Consider the following 24,789-nt stretch of genomic DNA (forward strand, 5'->3'; position numbering starts at 1 on the left):
AGATGCCACTAAGGATTGAACCTGGAACCTTCTCCATTCAAAGCAGATGTTCTACCACTGAACTACGTCCCTTCCTTAAATGTGCACAAGTGACTCATTCATGAGCAACTAAACATGCCTAGTGTCCCCCTGTTTGCTGCAGTCATACTTGCCCTGGAAGAAATATCCAGGCCTCAGTGTGCAGGGAATGAACTTCAACATGCATCAGAACCGTACAGTCCTTGATGGACTGCAAATGCTCCTTCTGTCCAGTGGAAGTATTTGCCAAGGCAAGACTTTTCTGAAGGGCTGCCTGCACATTCACGGAAGGAAGGAAGGAAGGAAGGAAGGAAGGAAGGAAGGAAGGAAGGAAGGAAGGAAGGAAGGAAAATGCATCACCATGAAATAGGGTGCCTATTTCTATAAAGTGTGCATATGCTCATTTACTAGGAATGGGGGGTGGGCGTGGTTCAATCTGCATTTAAAGGCAAACTTACCTAATTCACACTTTCCCAAACTCTACATGTACGACACAGTCAGCCTCCAAATTCACACTTCTCCATATTTTGCAAAGCAGTTTTCTAACCATGTACAAAAATGCTTATACAGTGGTACCTCTGGTTATGTACTTAATTCATTCCAGAGGTCCGTTCTTAACCTGAAACAGTTCTTAACCTGAAGCAGCACTTTAGCTAATGGGGCCTCCCGTTGCTGCCATGCCGCCGTGCAATTTCTGTTGTCATCCTCAAGCAAAGTTCTTAACCCGAGGTACTATTTCTGGGTTAGCAGGGTCTGTAACCTGAAGCGTATGTAACCCAAGGTACCACTGTACTTGGATGAATTGTGTGTGTGTGTGTGTGTGTGTACGCACACGCACACACATTATTATGAGCTTGGGCCCAAACATAAGGCAAGGTGAGGCATTTTGTGTTTCACCTCTGGGGCCAAAATGTTTTCAGCCATCCCTGTTGCGGGGGGACAGTCTGGATGAAACCATAAGTCCCCTTCCAAATCTGCAATCCTTTAGCTGTGAAGGTTGAATGTATAACGGGGAAGTTTGCCAAACCAGTTCCTTTGTCAAGGTAATGGCTTTGGCTGGCTAGTTAAGTACCGCCATTTAGCATTTCCAAAGAAATTGTTCTGTTGCCGTAGAGACAAATGGGAGGGGGGCTTTCCCAATAGATCTACACTTATAAATAATTACTATAATTGAAATAGAAACACAGTTCATCTCATCCAAGTGGGGAAGCCTCCACTCATTTTGCCATCTGAGGTAAAATACAATAGGGCAGTGATGGCAAACCTTTTAGAGACCAAGTGCCCAAACTGCCATCCCAAACCTGCTTATTTATCGCCAAGTGCCAACACAACAATTTAACCTGAATACTGAGGTTTTAGTTTAGAAAAAACAACTGCTACAATGCTAGGAAATTCCTTGTAGATTTCCCAATGGCTTGTAGGATTGTTTACAAATGTTGTAGAATTTGCAAAATGCATTTTTAGAGTTGGAAAATATTTCAGCTGCCCACTTTCAAGGTCTTTTTCAAAAACCTGCAGTCTTCTCTCAAATGTTTTGATATCACAAAACATCCTTGCTGCCATTTTCCCTACATTTTATAGTTGTTTGCTCAGTACACTGAAGTGTAGAGACGCGTTGAATAATTTTATCCTTGTTTGGGAAATCATGAAAAAGGGAATTACTCCCAGACAACATGACCATTTTGATAATATCCCCATCAGAGTGGGGCTTACCATGTTTTGCTATGCACAGTGAAATTTGAAAACTGGCAGCTTTCAGATGATTTGTTCTAGAAAGATAGTTGCAAAAACTCCGATAATAGGAATGATATTCCCTCAATTTCCCTTCAAGAAACTCTTTTCTTTCAGTTTCACCAAGTTGGGCAACACTTTTGTGGTTGGTGTCAAAGTGCCGTCTGACACTTGATGTGCGACACACAACACTTTCATTGCACAGAAGACATAACATTTTCCCATTGCATTCAATCACTCCAAATGACTCTTGGAATGATCTTCCACTCTTCTTCTTCTTCTTCTTCTTCTTCCTCCTCCTCCTCCTCCTCCTCCTCCTCCTCCTCCTCCTCTTCGTTTTGCTGTATTCATTTTTGGGTGTTCCAGACTTGGAGTCTAGAAAAACACAACATTTTTTAAAATAAAAAATGAAGCCCCCAATACAAATCTATCCCTGTGTCTGCATCACGACGGTGAGCCTCAATTCCTGGCTTCCTAGTAACAAACGCTGGCGAACTCTGTGCTGGGGCGATGGCGCGAGGGCACACATGCCCACAGAGAGGACTCTGATGTTCACCACCACTGCAATAGGGTAGTCTTCCCGCTTTCCACACACAGAAGCCAACTGGTTTGGCACTTAAATCTTTCTTCATTGCTGGTGATGGGGCAGTATTGTACCACAGTCACGGCTTCCCCTAAATAATCTTGGGAACTGTAGTTTATTAAGTGCCCTGAGAGTCTCATCAGGAAACTCCTATTCCCCACACAGAGCTATTACTTCCCAGAGTTCCCTGGGAAGAAAGATTGATTGTTAAACTAGTATGAGAATTGTAGGTCTCTGAGTGGAATAGGTGTCTCCTAAGCCCACAGTTTAAAGCGGTATCATAGTGTGTAAAATGTACAGCACAGACAGGGCCTGGAACTCTTCAGCTTGCTCCGCCTAAGGAGCTGACAGGATAAGGAGGCCTGGCAGATGATAGCAGAGCCAATGTGCTAAGTTAGTTTCATTACTCTGAGCAGTACTTGGCTGGATACCACCCGTTGTGTTCAACTATGCCATTCCACTGGTAGAAACCAGTGCAAGGACTTTTTCATTTTTTCTTTTTTAAATGCTTTATTTATTTTGCAAATAAAAAACAATCAACAATAATAATCCAAATTCATTACAAAGAGAAAATCTAACAAATAAAACATGAAATAAAAAAGGAAAAGAAAAGAAAAGAAAAGGAGGGAAGGGGGGAAGAAAAAGCAAGGAAAAGAAAGAAGAGGAAAAAAATTAATATATTTATATTATATATAAATTCATTTAAGGAGTACAAACCATACTTTATATAGTTGATACATTAGGTTTGTAGAAAGAAGTTGTCTTCATATTTCCACTCTCCTCTCATTTTTCCTTTACAGTCGTGTTCGTTCTGTTCTCCTAGACCGGTTTGCATCCCTTGTATGTTATTTTGATTTCCCTCTAACTCTTTGTGGTTTCTACCATCCTCTTACATTAAGTAATCTGTATTCCATTATTAATAAAAGAAATTTCCCTTATATCTGTGCACACACACTCACACAAATCCTCTCTGGAGGGTCGGGAGAACCCCCAGAACAGCACACAAGAGGAGGGGAGGGGACACATTGATCTCCTTAGCACTACATTGAATTCCACACCTGGACATTTACTTCCTTGCTGTGCCACTCTCCCTTCAATGCAGGGTGCCCCACCTTGACTCATCTGTGCTCCCTAACAATGTAAACTATGCCCTAGCTTGCAATTGCAGCGTGGCTTTGGATTAATTAGAAAAGGCTATTGCCCTGCCTGCCAAACCGTTTGCATTTCAGATGCTAAGTGGCAGTCTATCACTTTCACACACACACACTCAAGATTCTTGGATCTGGCTGGTTTGTGTTTGTTTGTTTTTTTAATCGAGAGGCTGCATCTTCCTCCTCCTTTCTGGAAAGCTGAAGTTGCCGATGATTGACCAGGGAGCAGTTAAACATTCTGGACCCAATTAAAGGGAATCGATACTGAAGGAGGCCAGGCAGAAACAGCAAGGCCTCCCTCCCTCCCTCCCCCTTGCATACAGCAGGGAGAGAATTTCCCCTCACTTTCTCTTTTGCCTGCGGGAAGCTGCATGGATTCTAGCATTTGCCCAGGCTAGGGTAAGAAGCATCAGCCTTGGAAAAAGCACCATCTAAGAAAAGCTCCTGCCAACCTAGCAGTTCGAAAGCATGTCAAAGTGCAAGTAGATAAATAGGTACCACTCCTGCAGGAAGGTAAACGGCGCTTCCGTACGCTGTTCTGGTTCGCCAGAAGTGGCTTAGTCATGCTGCCCACATGACCTGGAAGCTGTATGCCGACTCCCTCAGCCAATAAAGCGAGATGAGCGCCGCAACCCCAGAGTCAGCCACAACTGAACCTAACGGACAGGGGTCCCTTTACCTTTACCTTTAAGAAAAGCATCTTTGTGAGCTGGTTCACTCAGATCAGGTCAACAGCTTCTAGGCCAGGGGCAAGGAACCCTCCAGGTGTCTGTACCTGGTCTTCATGGACTGTCCCAAAGCTATGCCCACCTAAGCCACACCCCAGGTCACACACCTCACTGGCTGTGTTCCACGCACTGCTTGACTGCTATTGGCTGGCTGCAACATGTCAATGACTGGAAGGGGCACTTTCATGAGTCTGTAGATAACAGAATCTGAACAGGCTGGTACAAGTGCATCCTCTAGTGGAGAGGCTGCAGTGACAATAGTATTTAGACACCTGAAAGCACTTATCTGTTGATAATCCCATTAAAATAAAGGTAAAGGTAAAGATACCCCTGCCCGTATGGGCCAGTCTTGACAGACTCTAGGGTTGTGTGCTCATCTCACTCTAGAGGCCGGGAGCCAGCGCTGTCTGCAGACACTTCCGGGTCACATGGCCAGCGTGACATGCTGCATCTGGTGAGCCAGTGCAGCACACGGAATGCCGTTTACCTTCCCGCTGGTAAGCGGTCCCTATTTATCTATTTGCACCTGGGAGTGCTTTCGAACTGCTAGGTTGGCAGGCACTGGGACCGAGCGACGGGAGCGCACCCCACCATGGGGATTCGAACCACCGACCTTTCGATCGGCAAGTCCTAGGCGCTGAGGCTTTTACCCACAGCGCCACCCGCATCCCAAAGGTAAAGATACCCCTGCCCGTACAGGCCAGTCTTGACAGACTCTAGGGTTGTGCGCATTAAAATAGACCAGGATTATTATTCCCAAACTGCAGGTGGGGCACAAGGGCTGAGATACTGCAGTTTGCCTAAGGCCTCCTGAGAAAGTTCAGAACTGAGATGAGATTTGAACTCAGAACAAACACTTGAGATCCCAAAACATATCCGTGAATAAACTCCTTTGGGCTGAAAAACAGCAAGAGTCCAGCAACTCCTAAGACTTGCACCTTCAAGTGCAAACAGCAAGTAGAGCGGGAGGAGCTTTCATCAGGAAACTGAGCAGGGGGCACAATCCAGATCAGGAGCAAATTCTGGCTTGGGACCTCACAGCTTCTTATTGCTCTTCCTTTGGGAAGTGTGAATTGTGTGACATTTGGCCCTGGCATCTGGGAGTGCCTTTGCCAATGGACAGCACTGAGGTAGATAAGCCAATGACTCGATACAAAGCAGTTTCCTATATATTCTTGACTGGTTGGACAGTTGTTTTACATGCAAAAGGTCTCAGGTTTGATCCTGAGCATCTCCAAGTAGGGCTAGGAAAGGGTCCCACCTGGAACCCGAAACAGCTGCAGCCAGCCAGTCTGATCTAGATAGACCATTGACCTGAGACAGCAGAGACCAGTTTCCTACGACAGGTAACCAGAAAGTTACCTGGCAAATAAGGACCAAACAAAGCTGTGTTGGATTTGATGGGTTGTTCATTGATGGTTACATGTGCTTGTGCAATGTCTGTCCCTTCTGTCCTGAATCAAAGTGGCTTGCACCCCAGCATCTGAATGCTCCAGCCACTGCTCCCAGGTGCCTTTCTCTGCCTGCAATGCAGCAGTGCAGTGTTTTGATATCTGCTTCCTTGGTTCCAGAGCTGCATGTGAGCTCGGCAGCTCTTTCCTGTTTGCAAACTAGTGGCCCGGCACATTGCCATCTAAGTGATGTACGCCGCTTGCCAAGATAACCCCTCAATAAAATACAGCCTGCTTAAATCTTGTGCGTATTCATGTTCACATCGGAGTTAAGCTACTGTGGCAGTTTAATGCACTCTAGCCTTGGATGCTTCACGGTGGAGGAATGGAAGCAGTCAGGAGAGGAGCCTGCATGAAACCAGGGGACAATCTAGGGAAACCTTCCCCAACCTGGTGCCTTCCAGATAATTTGGACTACAGCTCCCACCAGCCCCAGCACCATAGGGGAAAAGACCAGTGGTAGAGTATCTGCTTTGCATTCAGTTTCCATGTCCAGGTTAGGACTGGGGAAAATTCCCTGCCTGAAACTCTGGAGAGACCCTGCCAGTCAGTGTAAACAATATTGAGCTAGATGGATCAATGGCCACTTCCTATAAGGCCATGCTGGACGAGACTGGAGTCCATTGGGCCATGATGCCAGTTGTGGTCTAAAGCAGCTGGAAGACACCTCGTAGGTTACCCTTGACGTGGGATTTCTTGTGGGAGGCGTGTCTGTCATGTAAAGGTGGACTCATGTTGATATTTTTCAATTTTTAGAAAATGTCATGGGATTTCCCAGAATCCTTAGAGGATGGGGGGGTGGAGAATCCATTATAATGTCTTTCCCGTGAAGAATTAGAATCAGAAGAATCTTTATTTTCATCAGCCACTAGCCAAAGCAATAAAATGAAATACAATGTACTGAAGATAGAGGTAAAAACTTAACTCTACAAAATATATCCTGGAGGTTTAAATCAATAATCAAACAATAGTTCTTATTCTAATTGCCCCTACTAAAATTTTTTTGCAGTTTTTGCTGTCACCTTGTTATCTTGATCTGCTAGAAGAAAGGACACAGTAGCAATGGATGAGTGACCTGGTATGGATAGTAGTAGAGGGGTAATAACGTCACCCCTCATATCTTTATAAAGAGTGCAAGCTGGAAGCACATGAGGCACTGTTTCAGTAATATCCTGTGAAGATATTACTGATTAGCTGTTCTTAAAGAGTTGGCCTCTCTTTGAATGGGGATGAGTGAATGGGTCAGTTTCAGTTTTGTTGTTTTGTTTCAAATTTTTATCATGTGTATTGTTTGCATTTGCCTTTCTGCATTTATTCTTTGAGCCACAGCAGGTGCAGGGAGACTTTTTTGGGCTGAAAGGTGGCATATAAACAAAGAGGAGCATGAAATAACAACATAGTTGACAAAGTACCCTTTGCCCATGTTCAAGGGCACTCTGCTACTTACTTACTTACTTACTTACTTACTTACTTACTATAAGAGCAGTTATAATACAAAGAAAAGTCAAAACATCATAAAATTATAAAATACAGAGCAAATGACCTACGCTGAAGGAAATTATCCAAGAGCGTTTAGCAGGGACAGGGTGTTTACAGTGTTTATGGTGTTTACGGCAGGTGACAAAATATTAAAGTTCTTGGTGTAGTTTAACAACAACCAAATGGGAATCACACTGTGTACACGCCCACAATTTGCATGTCATTCTTTCTACCCAGTCAAGCACTCTGTGTGTGCTTAGATGCACTTGGCCTGGCAAATTAATGACTTGTCAAATTAAAAAATAACTCATGCAGCCTCTTTTGCTGCAGAAGGTCCAAGCAGCCACCATGAAGTCCTCTCACCATGACTGGCTAACTCCCAAGTTTTTCTCATCTTCCCTGGTGCCATTTCCCCAACTCCCTTCTCTGCTGCTAAACTGTGGATCAGGCCTCAGACACGGCCATGGGTCGGTGAGAGCAGGGCTGTAGTTTAGGGACGGAGAAGCTATGGATCTCCAGAAGTTGCTGGATGGCAGTGATGATTTACATTCCTTCATTGCTTTGTCTTAGAAATCCATAAAACACAAGGCAGCTTGACAATCATTTAAAAACTGAGTACACAGAAAAACAGTGAAACAGTGTTCGTGAAAGTAATTGACTCCCATTACCCCTTGACCAGACTGAGTCCCAAACAACATCTGGGGGGGCCTCAGCTTCCCCATCCCTGCTGTAGATACCCAGTGGCAAAGGAAAGGCTCTTTGCACATGCTCAGAGTTTACCCTAACAGGTTCCAGGGCTGAGTCAAGACCCAGACTGATGCTGCAACTCACGAGGCAGGCTTTAGCAAGCAAAACGTTGAACCCACCCAGCCCTCAAGCGCTTCTTTCTGCCTCTTCCTTTCTGCTTTCCCTTGCAGGCCTCTGTCCAAATGGGACCCTGAAGTCCTCCTCGCTGGCGGCTCCCGCGATATTGCCTGGAGGAACGTCCCCCGCTTGCAGCGGCCTGTCCTTCCTCCTCCTTCTCCTCCTCTGGCAGCAGCTGTCCCTGCAAACCTGCTTGTGCAATGGGTGGGTTGTGAGTACTGGTAAGACCTACGAGCCGTGCCACCTTCTGCCGCCCTCTCCTCTCTCTCTCTCTCTGCCGTTGTTCCTTCTTGTCCATTTATCTCTATTCTCCATGTCCTCTGCTGTTCTGTCTCTGGGGTTCTCGCTGTCAGGTAATGAGGAGCTGTGGGTCCCTTCAGCCTTGGAGATGCCGAAGCGTCGAGACATCCTGGCTATCGTGCTGATAGTTCTTCCCTGGACACTGCTCATCACCGTGTGGCACCAAAGCACCATTGCTCCGCTGCTTGCCGTGCACAAGGGTGAGGAGAAAGCCACCGGCCTGGGCCAACTGCGCCCACCTCTTGCTTCCACCACCGCCAACCCAACACCCCCCATGGCTCATTCCCAGTTCTTCCATCATCACCCGGCTCATTTTCATCCTCGGCCAGCTCACAGCCACACAGCGTTCTTCCAAGCTTCTTGCTAGGGGGAAACAGTTTTGGAGTTTATATGGGTTGGTTTTACTTAGACTGTGTACATTCTCTCATTTATTCTGCATCCAGTGCATCCCCCACCCAGAGGCAGCAATGCTTCTGAATGCCAGTTGCTCAAAACTGCAGGAGGAGAGGGTTCCTCTTGGGGTCAAATCCTGCTTGCCATTTTCCCACTGAGAATAGGATGCTGGACTAGGTAGGCTCCCCTTGGCCTGATCCAGCAAGGCTCTTTCCGTGTTCAGGAAGCAGTGTACACAAGATGTTAACCTCATTCCACTAGGGCTCGATGATATATGTTTCCTACCTTGGCCAAATCAGACAGACAGTGGCTCTCTGGGCTTCTTTGCAGCCATGTTGCCTGATCCTTTTACCTGGGAGATGCCAAGGATTGAACCTGATTCCTTCTGCAAGCAAAGTCCGAGCTCTTCCACTGAGTTGTATTTCCTTCCCTGTTTATCTCTCTTGGCTTGCAGCCACAGAGATGAGGTTTATCTCCATGACTCTTGTCAAATCTTTCATTTTTAAAGCCCTCTAAACTCCTGGCCACCGCAGCATCTTGTGGGAGCAACAGGGCTTGTTTTGCATGTAGGAGGCAAAGGACAAGATGTCACCTCCCTCAGTCAGGTAGAGAAACCTCACCTTACTTTAGCACTGGTGATCCTGAAGTTCCCTCCACCACACCTAAGGGGTAGTTGAGATGGGTCAGACCTGTCTCCCAGCCGAGAGAAACAGATGGAGAACTCAGGAAGAGCAGCCAGGATCCAGTGTGACCTGTGAAGCATTCCTAGACTTCCCATGACTGGTAAGGATAAGGAATTTGCCTTTTGTCAAGTCAGATCACTGATCCATGCAGCTCAGTGTTGTCTACACTGGCTGGCAGAGACTCTCCAGAGTTTCATGCAAGCAGTTTTCCCCAGCCCTACCTGGAAATGTCAGGAGTTGGTCCTGGTACCTTCTGTGTACAACACACGTGAGCTAAGACCTCATCCCTGCCAGACGACTTCTAAGCAGAAGCCATGGGGGAGAATGAGACCGTCTTTACTGGACACCTAAATAAACCACAACATTGGTGCTTGGTGAACATCCTTGAGGAAGGTGTTCCTCTGAAAAGGCATCATCTCCAGGTACCACCCATCTAATTTCTGAAAGTGCAATACATGGTATATGCAGCTGCAGTAAATGGTATCAGTGAAGGGTCAGGCTTATGTGGAAACAAGAAGTTGCCTTATGCCCAGCTTAAGCACTGGTCAGCTGAGCTCAGCATTGTCTACACTGACTAGCAGGGGAACTCCAGCATTTCAGAGAAGAGTCTTTCCCATCTGTATTTGGAGATGCTCAGGACTGAACCTGGAGCCTTGTGGTTGCCACTGAGCTACTGCTCTTTGACCTTTCCATAAAGTAGAATGCAATGACACAACCTTATGTACCGGTATATGTTTCATTCATGGAAGTATATTTTCTGCTAACTTTATATTTTGGTGTATTTCCTTTTTTTTCCATTTAAAAAAAATTTTTAAACCATCCTGGGAAAATGGTTGGAGAGAGGTATAAAAATGCTGATAAAAAATATATATAAATAATAAAGTTAGTGCCATTTAGCATGGCCACAGTTACGGAGCTCATTTATTTATTGTAGTTACAACACCTTTCTTCTAAGGAGTTCAGGGTATTTCTTCTAAGGAGTTCAGGGTAATGTATACATGGCTCTTCTCCTCCTCCTTTAATGATGGGAGTTAAGAATAAAGCAACATCTGATGCACTACAAGTTCTCCCCTGTCCTAAACTGATCATCCCCAAGGTCTAATAAGAATCAACAAAGAAAATCCTTACCAGGCTATCCAGGATTTTAGTCCAATATACTCTGGATTATGCTGTGTTTATGAAGCGAACCACAATGCAAGCTCTAAAGGCTGGTGTCAATTACTTTGGATCTCTCTCAAATGCATTTTTTTTTTGTGGGGGGGGGGGTCATAAGCTAGAACAGGATTCTCCAACTTCAGATATTTTGGACAGCAACTTCCATCAGCCCCAGGCAACAAGGCCAATGGCTGTGGATGATGGGAATTGGAGTCCAATATGGAGGGCATCACCGCAGTCACCTCTGCCATAGAAAACGGACAGGCTTGTGTGGATGCAGACAGTTCTTGGCATACAAACTCAGAAGCAAGATGAAGCATTAAATGTGGGACTGTTCAGTCACAACCTTTGGGCGAATGCTGTTAAATGGAGGTTGGGTGGCTTTAAAAAGAGGGTTAGAGAAATCCTTGGAAGAGAAGGCTGCTACTAGTTGTAACAGCTATGAGCTACCTCCATAAGCAGAGGCAATTTGCCTCTGATTTCTGTCACTAGGAATCACAAACAGGAAGAGTGCTGTTGCACCCATGTCTTGTTTCTGGGCTTCCTACAGGCATCTGCTTGGTCACACTGAGAATAGGATGCTGGACTTAGATGGACCATTGGTCTGACCCAGCAGCGCTCTTCTAAGCAAATTTCTTCACCTTTTGGATGAAGCTATGGACAAAGCATTTCACTACATTAGGATTAAAATGTGGTTGAGCTGCTGGTATGCTGACTGAAATGGCTCCATGAATCAGCTACCCATTCCTGAAAAGAGCAAAAAACATCTGACCTTTAACTGGTAAACAGACTGGTGGGGCAATTCTATTTCAGTCCATTATGAATAACCTTAAGGTATGGGGGAGTGGCCATGGCAGCTAATTTCTTACAACCACAGGAGAGCATGTCCAACTGTACCTTGAGTAATTGCAAACAGAAATAATAATAATAATAATTATTATTATTATTATTATTATTATTATTATTATGCATTAATGCTGCTGCAGTTGTATTCATTCAGTGCCATATGTGTACATGTACATTTCACAAGGCCACAAACAGATGGGTTTTCACCCACAAGAAGCCTACAATTAAAATAGACCATGCATTCTTATTCGTAACATCTTGCTAGGAAACATGAACTGCCACCATAATGTGTTGCCCAAGCATTGCTCTTTCAGGTGTCTTGCGGCTGGTGTGCCTGGCAATAGCCCCTTCCAACTTCCACATCTGGATTAGGAACTCTGGCTTTGCATTGCTTTGCCTGAACTGTCATGGTTTCTCCAAAAGAATCTTGAGAATTGTAGTTGGGTGATGATGCTGAGAATTCTTTTCCAGAGATGCCTAATGTCATGTACTGGCTGGATGCAGAAAAGTGGTGGGAGGCACCAGCGGGGAAATCCCTCACAGGAACCCCAAATTGAAGAAGGCTCAGAGCCAGGGAATTGGCAGTAGGATGATGAGTGGTCAGAGGGAAAAGTGGTAGCAGACTGGCAGGAGGTGGTGTCGGAAGAGATAACAGGTTTTAGTGAGCAGGAAGAGGCTAAGGCAGAGAACAGTCCAGAACCAGGGGCAGGGGAGGAGAGGAGAGCAAATACAGATTGATAAAATACAGGCAAGATGACAGAGACTCAGATTGCTTGGGAAGGAACCAAGGGTGGAGACTTAGGTAGCTGTGGGCAGGTGGGAATCTTCAGTCCTTGCAACTGTCTCATAGAAGCAAACTCTGCCAGGAAGAGTGGCTGTGCTCACTAGGCCTGGCCTCCTGGGCTTGTCTTGTTTCTTTGAGCAAATAGTTAACTGAACTGAAGCCAGGTTATTGCTGACCTGTTCCTGGCATCCACCTCTGGCACCGACAGTAAGCACACATGTCTCCAAGAACTGCAGTGTTGAGGTTTCCTGGAGAAAAGGAAATAACTGTCCAACAATGGTGCAAACAGGGTTTTCAGGGCACTGTATGTGGATTGAGCCCTCTGCCCCAGCCACAATCCATTGACAAGAATGGGCAACCCCTGCTGATACAGCAGGTTCAACTGTAGCCCCTATTTAGTGATCCTGTTGTTCACTTGGTATAATCTGTAGTCTAGATACACCAAAAGAGAAGATGCTGCAGGAATCTAATGAGATTGTATGATGAGCATCCATAAACTGTCGGCAGTCACCACCGTGTTTTGGTATACGGTATATTGTTGCACAATTCTTGCTACCCCAGTTACTGAGAAGTTCCAGGCTAGTTTGGTTTCCTTTGGACAGAAGAGAGCACTTACGGTGACTGTGTAACATTTTGCTTTCATTTACAAAAAGGAAAGCAGGGCATAAGCAGAAACAAACAGGAGGTCCTCCAAGCTCCTACATTATTTCTTTTAAAAGAAACACTCAAGAGACTTCTCTAGAATATCAATTGCTGCCATGGGTGAAACATCAACAGGCCATAGGTGAAACATCAACATCAAATGTGCTATTGGTCTCACAAAGTAATAATCAGCCAGTAGCCCTGAGGGTAGAGTCATTGTTTTACCCAAATCTGGCTGGTTCCATTTGACTTCCCCACAGCTCTCTTGGACGCATTAGTTGACAATTGTATTCTTACAAATGCTACATTCCCCCCCCCCCCCCGCTATTAAAATTAATGCCTAAACAAAATTCCAAACACTAGAATTTTGGTTCACCATTTACATTTTAATGCAGACCTACCTAAGACGCCCCTTCTGAAACATCACTTGAACCAAAACACATCTATCCTAGAAATTCACTTTTCTTCAAATGCTGTGATGCAGTTCCCCAACCAAAAAAAGGGGTACAAAAATGCATATGTTAGAGGGAAGTGTGCTTAGAAACACAGATATCCATGAAAACAGCACACCAAATGTAAACTCTCTCTATATATTGTATATATACAGGAGATTGCTGACAAAATGTGTAGATTAGGCAAAACTTCGTGTTAAAAATGTGTAGGTTCAGAGAAGCACACATTAAAATGCTGATGAATTATCATGAGGACTTAAAAGTACTGATTTGGAAATGTAGCTAAGTGAATTTAAGATTGGGAAAGCAAGAAACTAAGCGAAACCAAAATTGATAGATTTGGGCCTGCATCGTGTGTTATGTTTCTTCATTTTCTATTTTCTTTTTTTTTCTTTTTAAAAGGTGAAAAAATAGATGTTGATAATTATACAGTACCATCAATTTTCCAGAGTATAGGACTCTGTCCCAAGGAGCTTACAATCTAAAAGCCAGCATATTGGGTATGAGAGAGGAGTGAGAAGGTATGCAGGAGAAGACTTGGCTGTTATGGTTGTGGATTGGAAAATCCAGATTGTCTTGGTGCAGAGCTGGGTAGATCATAAAATCGCAGAGTTGGAAGGGAGCCAAAGCGTCATCTAGTCAACTTCCTGTAATGCAGATGTGTCTTGAGTTTCTCCCCTCTCCATCCTTTCCTGCTAGTGTTTGGTCTCTCCCGACAATCCAAACTGGAAGAGTTTCTTGCTTCTGAGCAGCCTTCTCAGCTTTCTCCAGGGAGACTAACCAGTTGTTCCCTCTCTGCCCTTCTCCTTCCCATGCTCCGCTGCAGAAGATGGTGGAGATGCCCGTCGCGACTTCGTCCAAGGCTCAGACTCCAAGGAGTACTGCCTGTCCGACCGTGACATCGTGGAGGTAGTTAGGACAGAGTATGTCTACACCCGACCACCTCCCTGGTCGGACGCCTTGCCCACCATCCATGTCGTCACGCCCACCTACAGCCGGCCGGTCCAGAAGGCGGAGCTGACAAGGTTGGCCAACACTTTTTTGCACGTGATGAACTTGCACTGGATCCTAGTGGAGGACTCCCAGCGGAGGACCCCTCTCGTCACCCGGCTCCTGAGGGACACTGGGTTGAACTACACCCACCTCAATGTAGAAACCCCACGCAACTACAAGCTGAGGGGTGACATGAGGGACCCCCGCATCCCCCGGGGGACAATGCAGAGGAACCTGGCCCTACGGTGGCTGAGAGAGACCTTTAACAAGAACAACAGCCAGCCGGGGATTGTTTACTTTGCGGATGATGATAACACCTACAGCCTGGAACTCTTTGAGGAGGTAAGCTGCCAAGGGGTGGTTTGCCCTCTGGGTTAGGTTGCCACTCCTGACCTTCAAAAGAGATGCCTCCATTATTGAACTTAGTAGGCATCTCCACCAATGTGGTACAGAACGGATGGAAGGTGAGTGAGTACTGCAGCACTCCGTGTATGTTCAGAGACTTCAGTCAGTGCTGAATATGACAGCCCATGCTATTGTGTGTCTGTACATGTGTCCTTTTTGATGCTGGTTTTCTTTACTTTTTAATAGTTTTTTATTAAATTTTCTAGCTTACATTTCAAGATATTCATTTAGACAACCTTAAGTTAATGAATTCCCTTCTTCTCTTTCAGTGGTTCATTTTGCTTACCGTACATCCCTCCATATTTTACATAAACTAAACCATCCAGTAAATCCATTGTTACACCATCAAACCTTATTTACACTTGAATTTATTTTAATGCTACCAGTGTTTTTAAATGCACACAATTTTGAAAATTGTGTAGGAAAAAATGGTGTTGGTTTTCAAGGTGCTGGTTTTCACCTATCCTTTTTTAAAAAATATAAACCTTTATTTAACATATTTCACAAATTTATACAACAATCTACTATATTACAGTTTGTATCCCATCCCATACTAGAAAAAAAGAAAATTTTAAAATACAAAAAAATTAAAACATAAAAGGACCTAAAATAGACTTGCAATTGTTCTCGAAGAAACTAGATCATACTTGTTATATCTTACACAGTATCTTACCATCAGAAAGTTCTTCCTAATGTTAAGCTGGAATCTCCTTCCTTGTAACGTGAATCCATTGTTTTGGGTCCTACCCTATGGAGCAGAAAGAAAACAAGCTTGCTCCATCTTCTATGTGATAGCACTTTAGATATTTGAAAAGTGCTATCATATCTCCTCTCAGTCTCCTCTTCTCCAAGCTAAACACACCCAGCTCCCTCAACAACTCATCATATGGCTTGCTTTCCAGAACCTCAGTCATATTTGTCATCAGTTTTATTTCTTTCTTACATTATTTGCAAACACTATTTCAGAGCTCAGTTGAACCCAAGTCTCCCACGTCCTAGTCAGTGGTGGCTGATGTCCATTGGGTTTGGTGGGGTGGAAAGCATTGAGATCAGTGACAGGCAAACACCCACAAATTCCAGTTTTGCCCTCCTCCCTGTTGAGTTCTACAGTGGCAACGCTGAGCCTGTTTATTTCATTTTCCCGAGGTTGCTCTGTTATTTTCTACACCACGGTTAAGCTTTCCACATGGCATAAAAGTCAGTTCTGGAAAACCTATGGAATATAGTGCATGTTTAGCACTCCTTCCTGTGTTTTCTGATTCCAGGAAGTGGGGTGGGGACCTCTTTGCAGGCCCCTTAAGCCAGAAAATGGAGGGAGTAAAGTGACAAAATTGGGGGCCGTATGCTAGCATGCAGTTATTTCCCCGATGTGTTCATGGAGGAATCATGGGGGCATAGAAACAGGCATGTGCAGAAAGGGTGGGGGAATAGTGACATGTTCCAATGTCGTTCACTGTGGTGTCAACCCAACACACGCACCAGTGTGAATGAAATTTAGTGTCATGTGCCTGCATATTGGTCAAAAAACTGAAGTCCCATAACACAACAGGTACTGCAGTTTGTAGGGAATGTTAGAAAACAGGACTGAAGCACTGGCATGATTAGGAAAACAACTAATACAATATCCCCTACATCTGAATGTACCCTGAGACTATGGAGAAGGAATGTTTTGGCAGGCAGTGCCAGCCCTGGACTAGCTATAAGTAGGTGGGGGGGAGGGCTAAGGGCAGACTGAGGTTGGTGGGGCCGTACCCTATTCACCCTCATGCGGACTACAACTCCCATCATCCCTAGCTAACAGGACCAGGGGTCAGGGATGATGGGAATTGTAGTCCCAAAACATCTGGAGGGCCAAGTTTGGCCATGCCTGTCCTAGTCTGACACTCTAACCGGTAATACATGCTGTGTTTCTTACGAATAAGGCTGCCACCTCTCATATAAAAGAGGAACACAGCTTACTGTCATCTCCTAAATGATGCATACTCATTGACCGTAGCACTGAGGGCAAGGTTGCTGTTAAAAGAAAAAATCTTCTGGGAGGTGAAACAGCAGCAGCAGCAGCAGACGCACACACCACACACACCCAAGAAATCTTGGCTCATCTGCATACTCACTCCTGCAGCGAAAGGGTATTAATTCTGATTCATTGCCGGCAGTGCGTAGGAGCTGTTAGAGAACAGAGAAATGACACACTGCTTCCCCCGAGGATTTACAAATGAAGTAATTTTCGACGACATCATAATGTTAATTAATTTAAACGCAGGCAAATTAAACATTGCCCATTGCCTAGGCATGGAGTCCAAGCTAAATAAAATTGGCAAAGACCAGCAGGCAGGCTGAAAATTGCAGGAGGATATGAGAAAAAGAAAAAAAAAGAAACTGACTGATAGGTTTGTAACAGGCCAGGAACCAACCTTCGACTTAGCAACAGGAAATAGTGAACTGGGGTCTAGTTCACACAACCCAAACAAACAGGAGTTCCTTCAGGTTATTCTTGTGTGCAGGTCAAGCTGTCCTTGACCACATTCACACTGCACTTTCAATGCTCTATGATGTCACTTGAAACAGTCATGGTTTCTCCCAAAGAATTGTGGGAGCTGTAGTTTGTTAAGGGAGCTGAGAGTTGATAGGAGGCCCCTATTTGCCTCCTAGAGGTACAATTCTCAGAGTACCCTACGAAGAGAAATGGGGGTTGTCCATATTTCCGCTAGAAAGCACAGGTTCGAGCAGTTTTCTCCTTGTCTCGCACTTTCTAGGCACAGGTCTGAGCGTTTCCCCCCTTGTCTCACTCCTTTCCCCAAGGGAAAGCCCACTCTTTAGTGATAGATCAGAACAAATGGCAATCCAGGGAACATCCAAATTGCTGTTTGCTATGATTGAGCTCTAAAGAGCAGTTTTCCCTGGGGGAAATTAGCAGCACAAAAGGAAGTGTGGAAAGGTATTGTACCTGTCCTGTATAATACAGGATTGTCCCATATTTCAGTGTGAAATGCTACATCCTGTATTGATACAGTTTTGTCCTGTATTTCAGGTCTTTTCTCTGTGTGTCACTGTCTCTCTCTCCCTGTGAAGTTAGGGATCCTCTCCAAACATCTGTGTGTGAAAGGTCATATTATTTCAGCTCTGGATAGCCAAGCACAGACAAATTTACAAATTCATGTGTATGTGTGACAAATTCCAGAGGGGCCATCCTTTTAGGCTGCAATAGATTGTAATGGATTGTTTTGAAATCACTTCGGCACCAGATGAAAAAATATATACCACCCCCCCAAATCACTCCACCCTGTCCTGTATTTTGCCAAAACAAAGATGGCAACCCTAAGTATGGATAAACCCACTCTGAGCTCCTGTTCCCATCAGCCCCAGCCAGCATGACTAATGGTCAGGGATGGCAGGAGATGTAGTCCAGTATCATCTGAATGGCACCAGATCGAAGGGGAACCCAAAGTAGATTCCACAAGCCCTCCTCTGCCTCACTCCAACTGTCAGTGGTTCTCTAGGGGTCTTTGACCACCTTAGCTGGAGGTGCTGGGGACTAAGCCTGAGACCTGCTGCATGAAAAATATGCTCTCTCCTGCTGGTCTGTAGTCCTTACCAACTCTGTTGATATCCTTGCTTGTTCATTAGCTATAAAAGTATCTAAAGTTGCTAAGCACTGTAAAAAATAAATAAATCAGAAATAGTCTAAGCCTTGACCCGAGGCTTATAAGTGAAAGGAAAGAGGCATGGCACATTGGAAAGGAAAGGAGAGTTCTGGAGAACCAGTTTCAGGAAACTATCAACTTATTTTGATAGCTTATTCATTCAGATTTTCTGCAATGGAGGCTGCATGCACACTGCACATGTAAAGCACATGGCTTCCCACAAAGGGAGCTGTCATTTGCTAAAGGTGCTAGGAATTGTCATTTTGTGAGGGATAAAGTACAGTTCCCAGGATTCTTTGGGGGAAATCGTGCGATTGAAATTTGTGGGGTTTACACAGCCCAGCTGTTTCCCTTCTCCTTTCTTCCTAACGGGTCATCATGACTTTTCAGGTGCTCTGCCATTGGGTTGTTTTTCCCCTCTAATCTAGCCTGGTGCCCTCAGGTGTCAGAGAGGTTACCCTCCCTTCACCAGCTCTGAAGTAAATCCAACTTTCAGTCTGGGTGGCTTTGGTAAATGGGTATGCGGAAGCAGGAGGGCATCACCATATCCTTTGCCACAGGCATCAGAATATTTTGGGGCTGGCCTTGAAGGAATGTTGCATCCTGATATACTTCACCATCTCAGTCCTGTCTCAGGTCACATCTGCATCAGGTCTCATTTACACCACTCTGATACCATGTGAATAGGCATTACAGTGGTACCTTGGTTCTCAAATGGCTTAATTGTCGCACAAATCGGCTGCCGGATGCCACAAACCCAAAAGTAAGTGTTCTGGTTTGTGAACGTTTTCTGGAAACCGAACATCCGACACAGCTTCTGCTCGAGTGCAGGAAGGCCCTGCAGCCAATCACAAGCCACGCCTTCGTTTTTGAATTGTTTCGGGAGTCAAACAGACTTCCCAGAATGAATTAGGTTTGGCAACCAAGGTACCACTGTAAAAAGGTAAAGGTAAAGGTACCCCTGCCCGTGCGGGCCAGTCTTGACAGACTCTGGGGTTGGTGCGCCCATCTCACTCAAGAGGCCGGGGCCCAGCGCTGTCCGGAGACACTTCCGGGTCACGTGGCCAGCGTGACAAAGCTGCATCTGGCGAGCCAGCGCAGCACACGGAAACGGCATTTACCTTCCCGCAAGTAAGCGGTCCCTATTTATCTACTTGCATCCAGGGGTGCTTTCGAACTACTACCCGGGGGTGCTTTCGAACCGCCGACCTTTCGACCACTGTACTTCCCCTCAAAGAATCCTGGGAACTGCAGTTGGCTAAGAGTACTGGGAAGCATAGCTCTGTGAGCGGGACGGGATCTCCTAACCACTCTCAGCACCCTTAGCAAAGGACTAGAGCAAAGTCCCAGAATTATTTGGGGGAAATGTTTATTTACACCATTTCTGTACCACTTAAATATAAAATAATATATCTCTAAGCGGTGTAGAGAAAGCAAAAGCAGACAACTTAAACAACAAATATTACAGAAAATGCACATTAATACAAAATTACTTATAGACATAAACCAATATCAATTCTGTCACCTTTGGACACACCCTGCTGGCTCTCACCCAGGACCCCACCCATCCACTCTGGCTCTCACCCAGGGTCCAAACAAACTCAGTTCCCCTATAAATATCTCACAAAGTGAAGGGTGGCTGCTGACCTCACCCTAGTCCAGGCATAGGCAAACTTGACCCTCCAGATGTTTTGGGACTACAACTCCCGTAATCCCTGACCACTGGTCCTGTTAGCTAGGAATGATGGGATTTGTAGTCCCAAAACATCTGAAGGGCCAAGTTTGCCTATGCCTGCCCTAGTCTCTCTAGGCTTGCTTTCTATGGCAAGCCCAAGGCAGATGGAGTTCCTTCAGGCTGCTGCAGCAATGTCCCATCCAGGTGACCCCCCCCCCTTTCTCCAGCCTCTGCCCCCCTTCTCTTCTAGCTATAATTGTGTGGCATGGATGCTACAGCTCTCTCATTCTTCTCCATTGTTTTCTCTCTGGTGAGCATTTTTATTTGGTGATTTCTTCTGCCCCCACATTCCTTTCTGCACCCACTGCCTGTCAAGAACCTTGAGTCTGCTGTCTGTGGGCTTGGGGCATCCATCAGGGCAAGTTTGCTGATGTTGCTAAATTGTCCAGGGTCATTTGAGCAATAAGAGATTGCGAAGAGCTCTAACAGGACCTCTCCGAAAGGAGGGAATAGGCATTAACATGGCAAATGCAGTGTAAAGTGGTGCATATCGGCATAAAAATTCTTAATTCCACATATATGTTCACGGGGTCTGAACTGTCAATGACTGACCACGAGCGAGACCTTGTGGTCATAGCAAATAGCTTGATGAAGATGTCGCCCCCAGTGTGCAATGGCCATTGGTGAAAAATTCCATGGTAGGGATCATTAGGAAAGGAATTGAAAATAAAGCTGCCAATAGAAAAATGTCATTATACAAATCTATGGTGCGACCGCATTTGGAATACTGTGTGTAGTTCTGGTTGCCTCACTTTGAAAAGGTTATTGTAGAGTTGGAAAAGGTTCAGGAAAGGGCAATTTCAGTGATTGAGGGGGTGAGGAGATGCTCCTATGAGGAAAGGCTTCAGCATTTGGGACTTTTGAGAAAAGGCGAGTAAAACATGACATGACAGAGGTGTACAGTGGTACCTCTGGTTATGTATTTAATTTGTTCCAGAGGTCTGTTCTTTTTTTAAAATAATTTTTATTAGTTTTCCATTTAACAATCCAATCATATCACATTAATTACTCTGAATTATACCAATACATATCATAAAAATCCAAATATTTTGCCGAATTTTAAATTTTTTTGGGGGGTACCCATGCTTCGAGTTCAGAACTCTGTTCTGAACCAGAGGTCCGTTCTTAACCTGAAACTGTTCTTAACCTGAAGCATCATTTTAGCTAATGGGGCCCCCTGCTGCTGCCGCACCGCCGGAGCACGATTTCTGTTCTCATCCTGAAGCAAAGTTCTTAACCCGAGGTATTATTTCTGGTTTAGCGGAGTCTGTAACCTGAAGCATATGTAACCTGAAGTGTATGTAACCCGAGGTACCACTGTATACAAATATGCATGACACAGAGAAAGTGGATAGAGAAAAGTTTTTCTCCGTCTCTCATAATACTAGAATTTGTGGGCATCCATTGAAGCTGAATCTTGGAAGATTCAGGACAGATAAAAGAAAGCAGTTCTTCATGCAGTGCTTAGTTACACTATGGAACTCAAATCCACAGGAGGCAGGGGTGGTCACGAACGTGCATGACTTTAAAAGAGGATTGAACAGATTCATGGAAGATGGGGATATCTATGTCTACTAGCCATGATAACTACGTTCTGCCTCCACAGTGATAGGCAGTGGTGCTTCTGAACCACACAAGGCGAAGGTGCTCTTGTGCTCAGATCCTGCTTGAGGGTTTCCCATGAAACAGTGCTGGTTGGCCACTGTGAGAACAGGATGCTGCACTAGATAGGCTACTGGCTTTTCCCATGTTCTTGTGCTCAGAGTGAGGCCCATCCATCTTACCAGGTTTCAAATATTTCTTGCTCAGAGGTGGGCACTGTGAAATAATAGGATAAGGCAATACTTGCCCATGTGGTATCAGGAGATGCTGCACCAGGCAGCATAGCTGGTGTGGCCTCTGCCCCCTCCTCTTTTGCCAGCACAGCAGATGTACAGTGGTACCTCGGGTTAAGTACTTAATTCGTTCCAGAGGTCCTTTCTTAACCTGAAACTGTTCTTAACCTGAAGCACCACTTTAGCTAATAGGGCCTCCTCCTGCTGCTGCGCCACTGGAGCACAGTTTCTGTTCTCATCCTGAAGCAAAGTTCTTAACCCGAGGTACTGTTTCTGGGTTAGCGGAGTCTGTAACCTGAAGCATCTGTAACCTGAAGCGTCTGTAACCAGAGGTACCACTGTACTTCTGGAAGCCAGCTTCCCAAAGTGCCATGACAAAAGGAGGAAGAAGAATGGCAGGGTCAAGGTAAGCTTTGGTGCTGCGCTCTGGTGTGAGCCAACTGACTTGTGCGACGGGAGCCAAAACGGGATGTCCTGGATTGGGATCAGAAGCTGGGGTGGCTTCTGACCACCTGGGCTGTCCCACTTAAAATGGGACACTTGGAGGGCATGGACTTTCTGCAGGTAAATCATGCCTTCTGTCATAGAGCTTTGACCCTTCTTCCCCTTTCACGAGCCTGTTGTTTCCCTGGTCAAATATTAAAGGGCACCAGGTGATCCACAGGCACAGGCTACAATGTGGAATGGCAGGCCTAGTGGTAGAGTGGAGCGGAAACACAAAGGGAGCACAGCTCTGGGACTTGTACAGAGCAGGGGCTATGATGTCATCTTCAGGCGCTTCAGGCTACCTACCACCACCTTCCTTGCCACAGCAAATGAATGGGCCAACAATGGAGTTTCCAGCTTTGTTTGTGATGGATTAGCATAAGCGAGGAAGTCAGAGAATGAGGAAGAGAATCTTTCCTTTCCTTCATTGGCATCCTTGTGCCATGCTAGCCCTCTAAACAGCAACACATCTATGCAATATTGTTTGCATTCTTAATTAAAAGCTAACAGTTGCATCCCAGTTGGCTGAAGATCTTTTGCTGGGGCTGAGTGTGTTTTACAAGGTGAACAGTCAACACCAGGCACCTGTGAGTTCAAAGATTTCTCCCAAGAACACACAGGATTGCAACCATGTTGCTCCTAATATTTTGCATTTTTTGTTCTCTAGCGTTTGTGCAAGTGCTTCCTATATTTTTGGACCCTCCTTGGGGCAGAGGCTATGGGGGCAGTCATGATAGGCTCTTGCACTTCTAGATTCACCAATTATTCATTCGAAAGACCAACCCTAGATTCCTTTGTCTCTCTTCAGTCTTTTGGGGTTTTTACTATTGTTTATCCAGCACTTTGTAATTTATCTAGCACCATCTGTACCCACGATGCTCATAGCAGCATAAACAACGCACATGTCCTTCCTCTAGGGACTTTGTCATCTAATTTTAGACAGTCTTGGTGGATGGGGGTGAGGGTGGGTGTAGACAAAAGAAGTGAGGTGTGCATGCAAAAAAAGTGAAAAGATCAGAGGAAAGTAAAATCAGTTTCATTTACTTAGCTTTTGTTTCAGTAGGGGAACAAGTACTAAAAATGTATGACTTTATGATGCACTGAGAGACGTGGGAACAAGATGACAAGAGTCCTGGGGTGGTAGAGCAGACGGTGCCACAGATCTTCAAACAGCAGATCAGATGTACCATCCCTGAATGCTCATTTTGCACTTTAAAAAAAACAACCTTCTATGTAGACTGTAGGACAGCAAGGAGCTAGGACAGAGCAACTTGCTGCTTGCAGGGAATTGGTGTTTGTGTTTACCTAAAGGTCACAGGGACGCAGGTGGCACTAGGGACGTGGGTGGCGCTGTGGGTTAAACCACAGAGCCTAGGACTTGCTGTTCAGAAGGTTGGCGGTTTGAATCACCGCAACGGGGTGAGCTCCCGTTGCTCGGTCCCTGCTCCTGTCAACCTAGCAGTTCAAAAGCACGTCAAGTGAAAGTAGATAAATAGGTACCGTTTCGGCGGGAAGGTAAACAGCGTTTCCATGCACTGCTCTGGTTCACCAGAGGTGGCTTAGTCATGCTGGCCACATGACTCAGAAGCTGTATGCCGGCTCCCTCGGCCAATAAAGCAAGATGAGTGCTGCAACCCCAGAGTTGGCCATGACTGGACCTAATGGTCAGGGGTCCCTTTACCTTAAAGGTCACAGGGCAAGTGATACCCACCACCTGCCTACCTCCTGAAGATGCCACACAGTCCTTCATCTCCCACCTGGCCCCTGGCCCCAGAGTCTCCCATCTTAATTTGTGGCATGTGTGGACCAACTTGAAGCCCAATGAGCCATGGACAAGGTCTATTTTGAGGAGGACTCTGGATGACCATATAACTGGGGGAATAGGAATGCCTTTAAGAGGGTGCATCCCAACTGTTATATATTTTTCAGGAGGAACTCAAAAACATACCATAAATTTAGATTTACACAAATAAAATACTCTTAAATTATTGTTATTTTTTGTGGTGAGGAAATGCACTGAAACATATGGGGCAAATGAATGATTAGTGGAAAGACTATGAACATCCTGCAAGCAAATCAGGATAAATGCTCATTGTCATCTAACCACCCTGCAAACAAAATGAAATAAAGACTGGCTATTGTCTGATTTCCGTGTTAGCTTTGTATAAGCAAACCAGGATGAAATATTGTACAAGCAGGTTGTCTAAGGAAGGCCTCAGAAAGCTGGAATTATTTTGGGAGAGCTCAGGGTAGCAGCAGACTTGGAAGAGCGCAGATTTGAAGCAAACAGCTGATGGGCGTCATCCTTAAGCAACATTTTGGGGGCAGCAGGTTGGTGAAAGCTGTTGAAGGGGAATGACAGAAAGTGGGCACTGAATGTGGACACACCCAGGAGGGGAAATATAATTCAGTACACAGTGGATGCAGTTTA

At 45.3% G+C, this 24,789-nt stretch overlaps 1 protein-coding gene across 4 annotated transcripts in view; it reads left to right on the forward strand.

Annotated features, from left to right (window-relative positions):
• Window positions 1-24,789, forward strand: part of B3GAT1 (beta-1,3-glucuronyltransferase 1) — a 65,285-nt gene that overhangs the window by 31,573 nt on the left and 8,923 nt on the right. For 2 of the 4 annotated variants that reach the window (XM_083714107.1, XM_083714105.1), the window contains exons 2-3: window positions 8,059-8,505; window positions 14,087-14,595. In XM_083714107.1, the coding sequence (XP_083570233.1) occupies window positions 8,319-8,505; window positions 14,087-14,595 (696 nt within the window). In that variant the 5' untranslated portion in view covers window positions 8,059-8,318. The remainder of the gene's footprint in view (window positions 1-8,058; window positions 8,506-14,086; window positions 14,596-24,789) is intronic. The other 2 variants (XM_083714108.1, XM_083714106.1) reach the window with 2 other exon arrangements.

This window comes from Podarcis gaigeae (assembly GCF_964106915.1).
Source record: "Podarcis gaigeae genome assembly, chromosome: 15".
NCBI lineage: Eukaryota > Metazoa > Chordata > Lepidosauria > Squamata > Lacertidae > Podarcis > Podarcis gaigeae.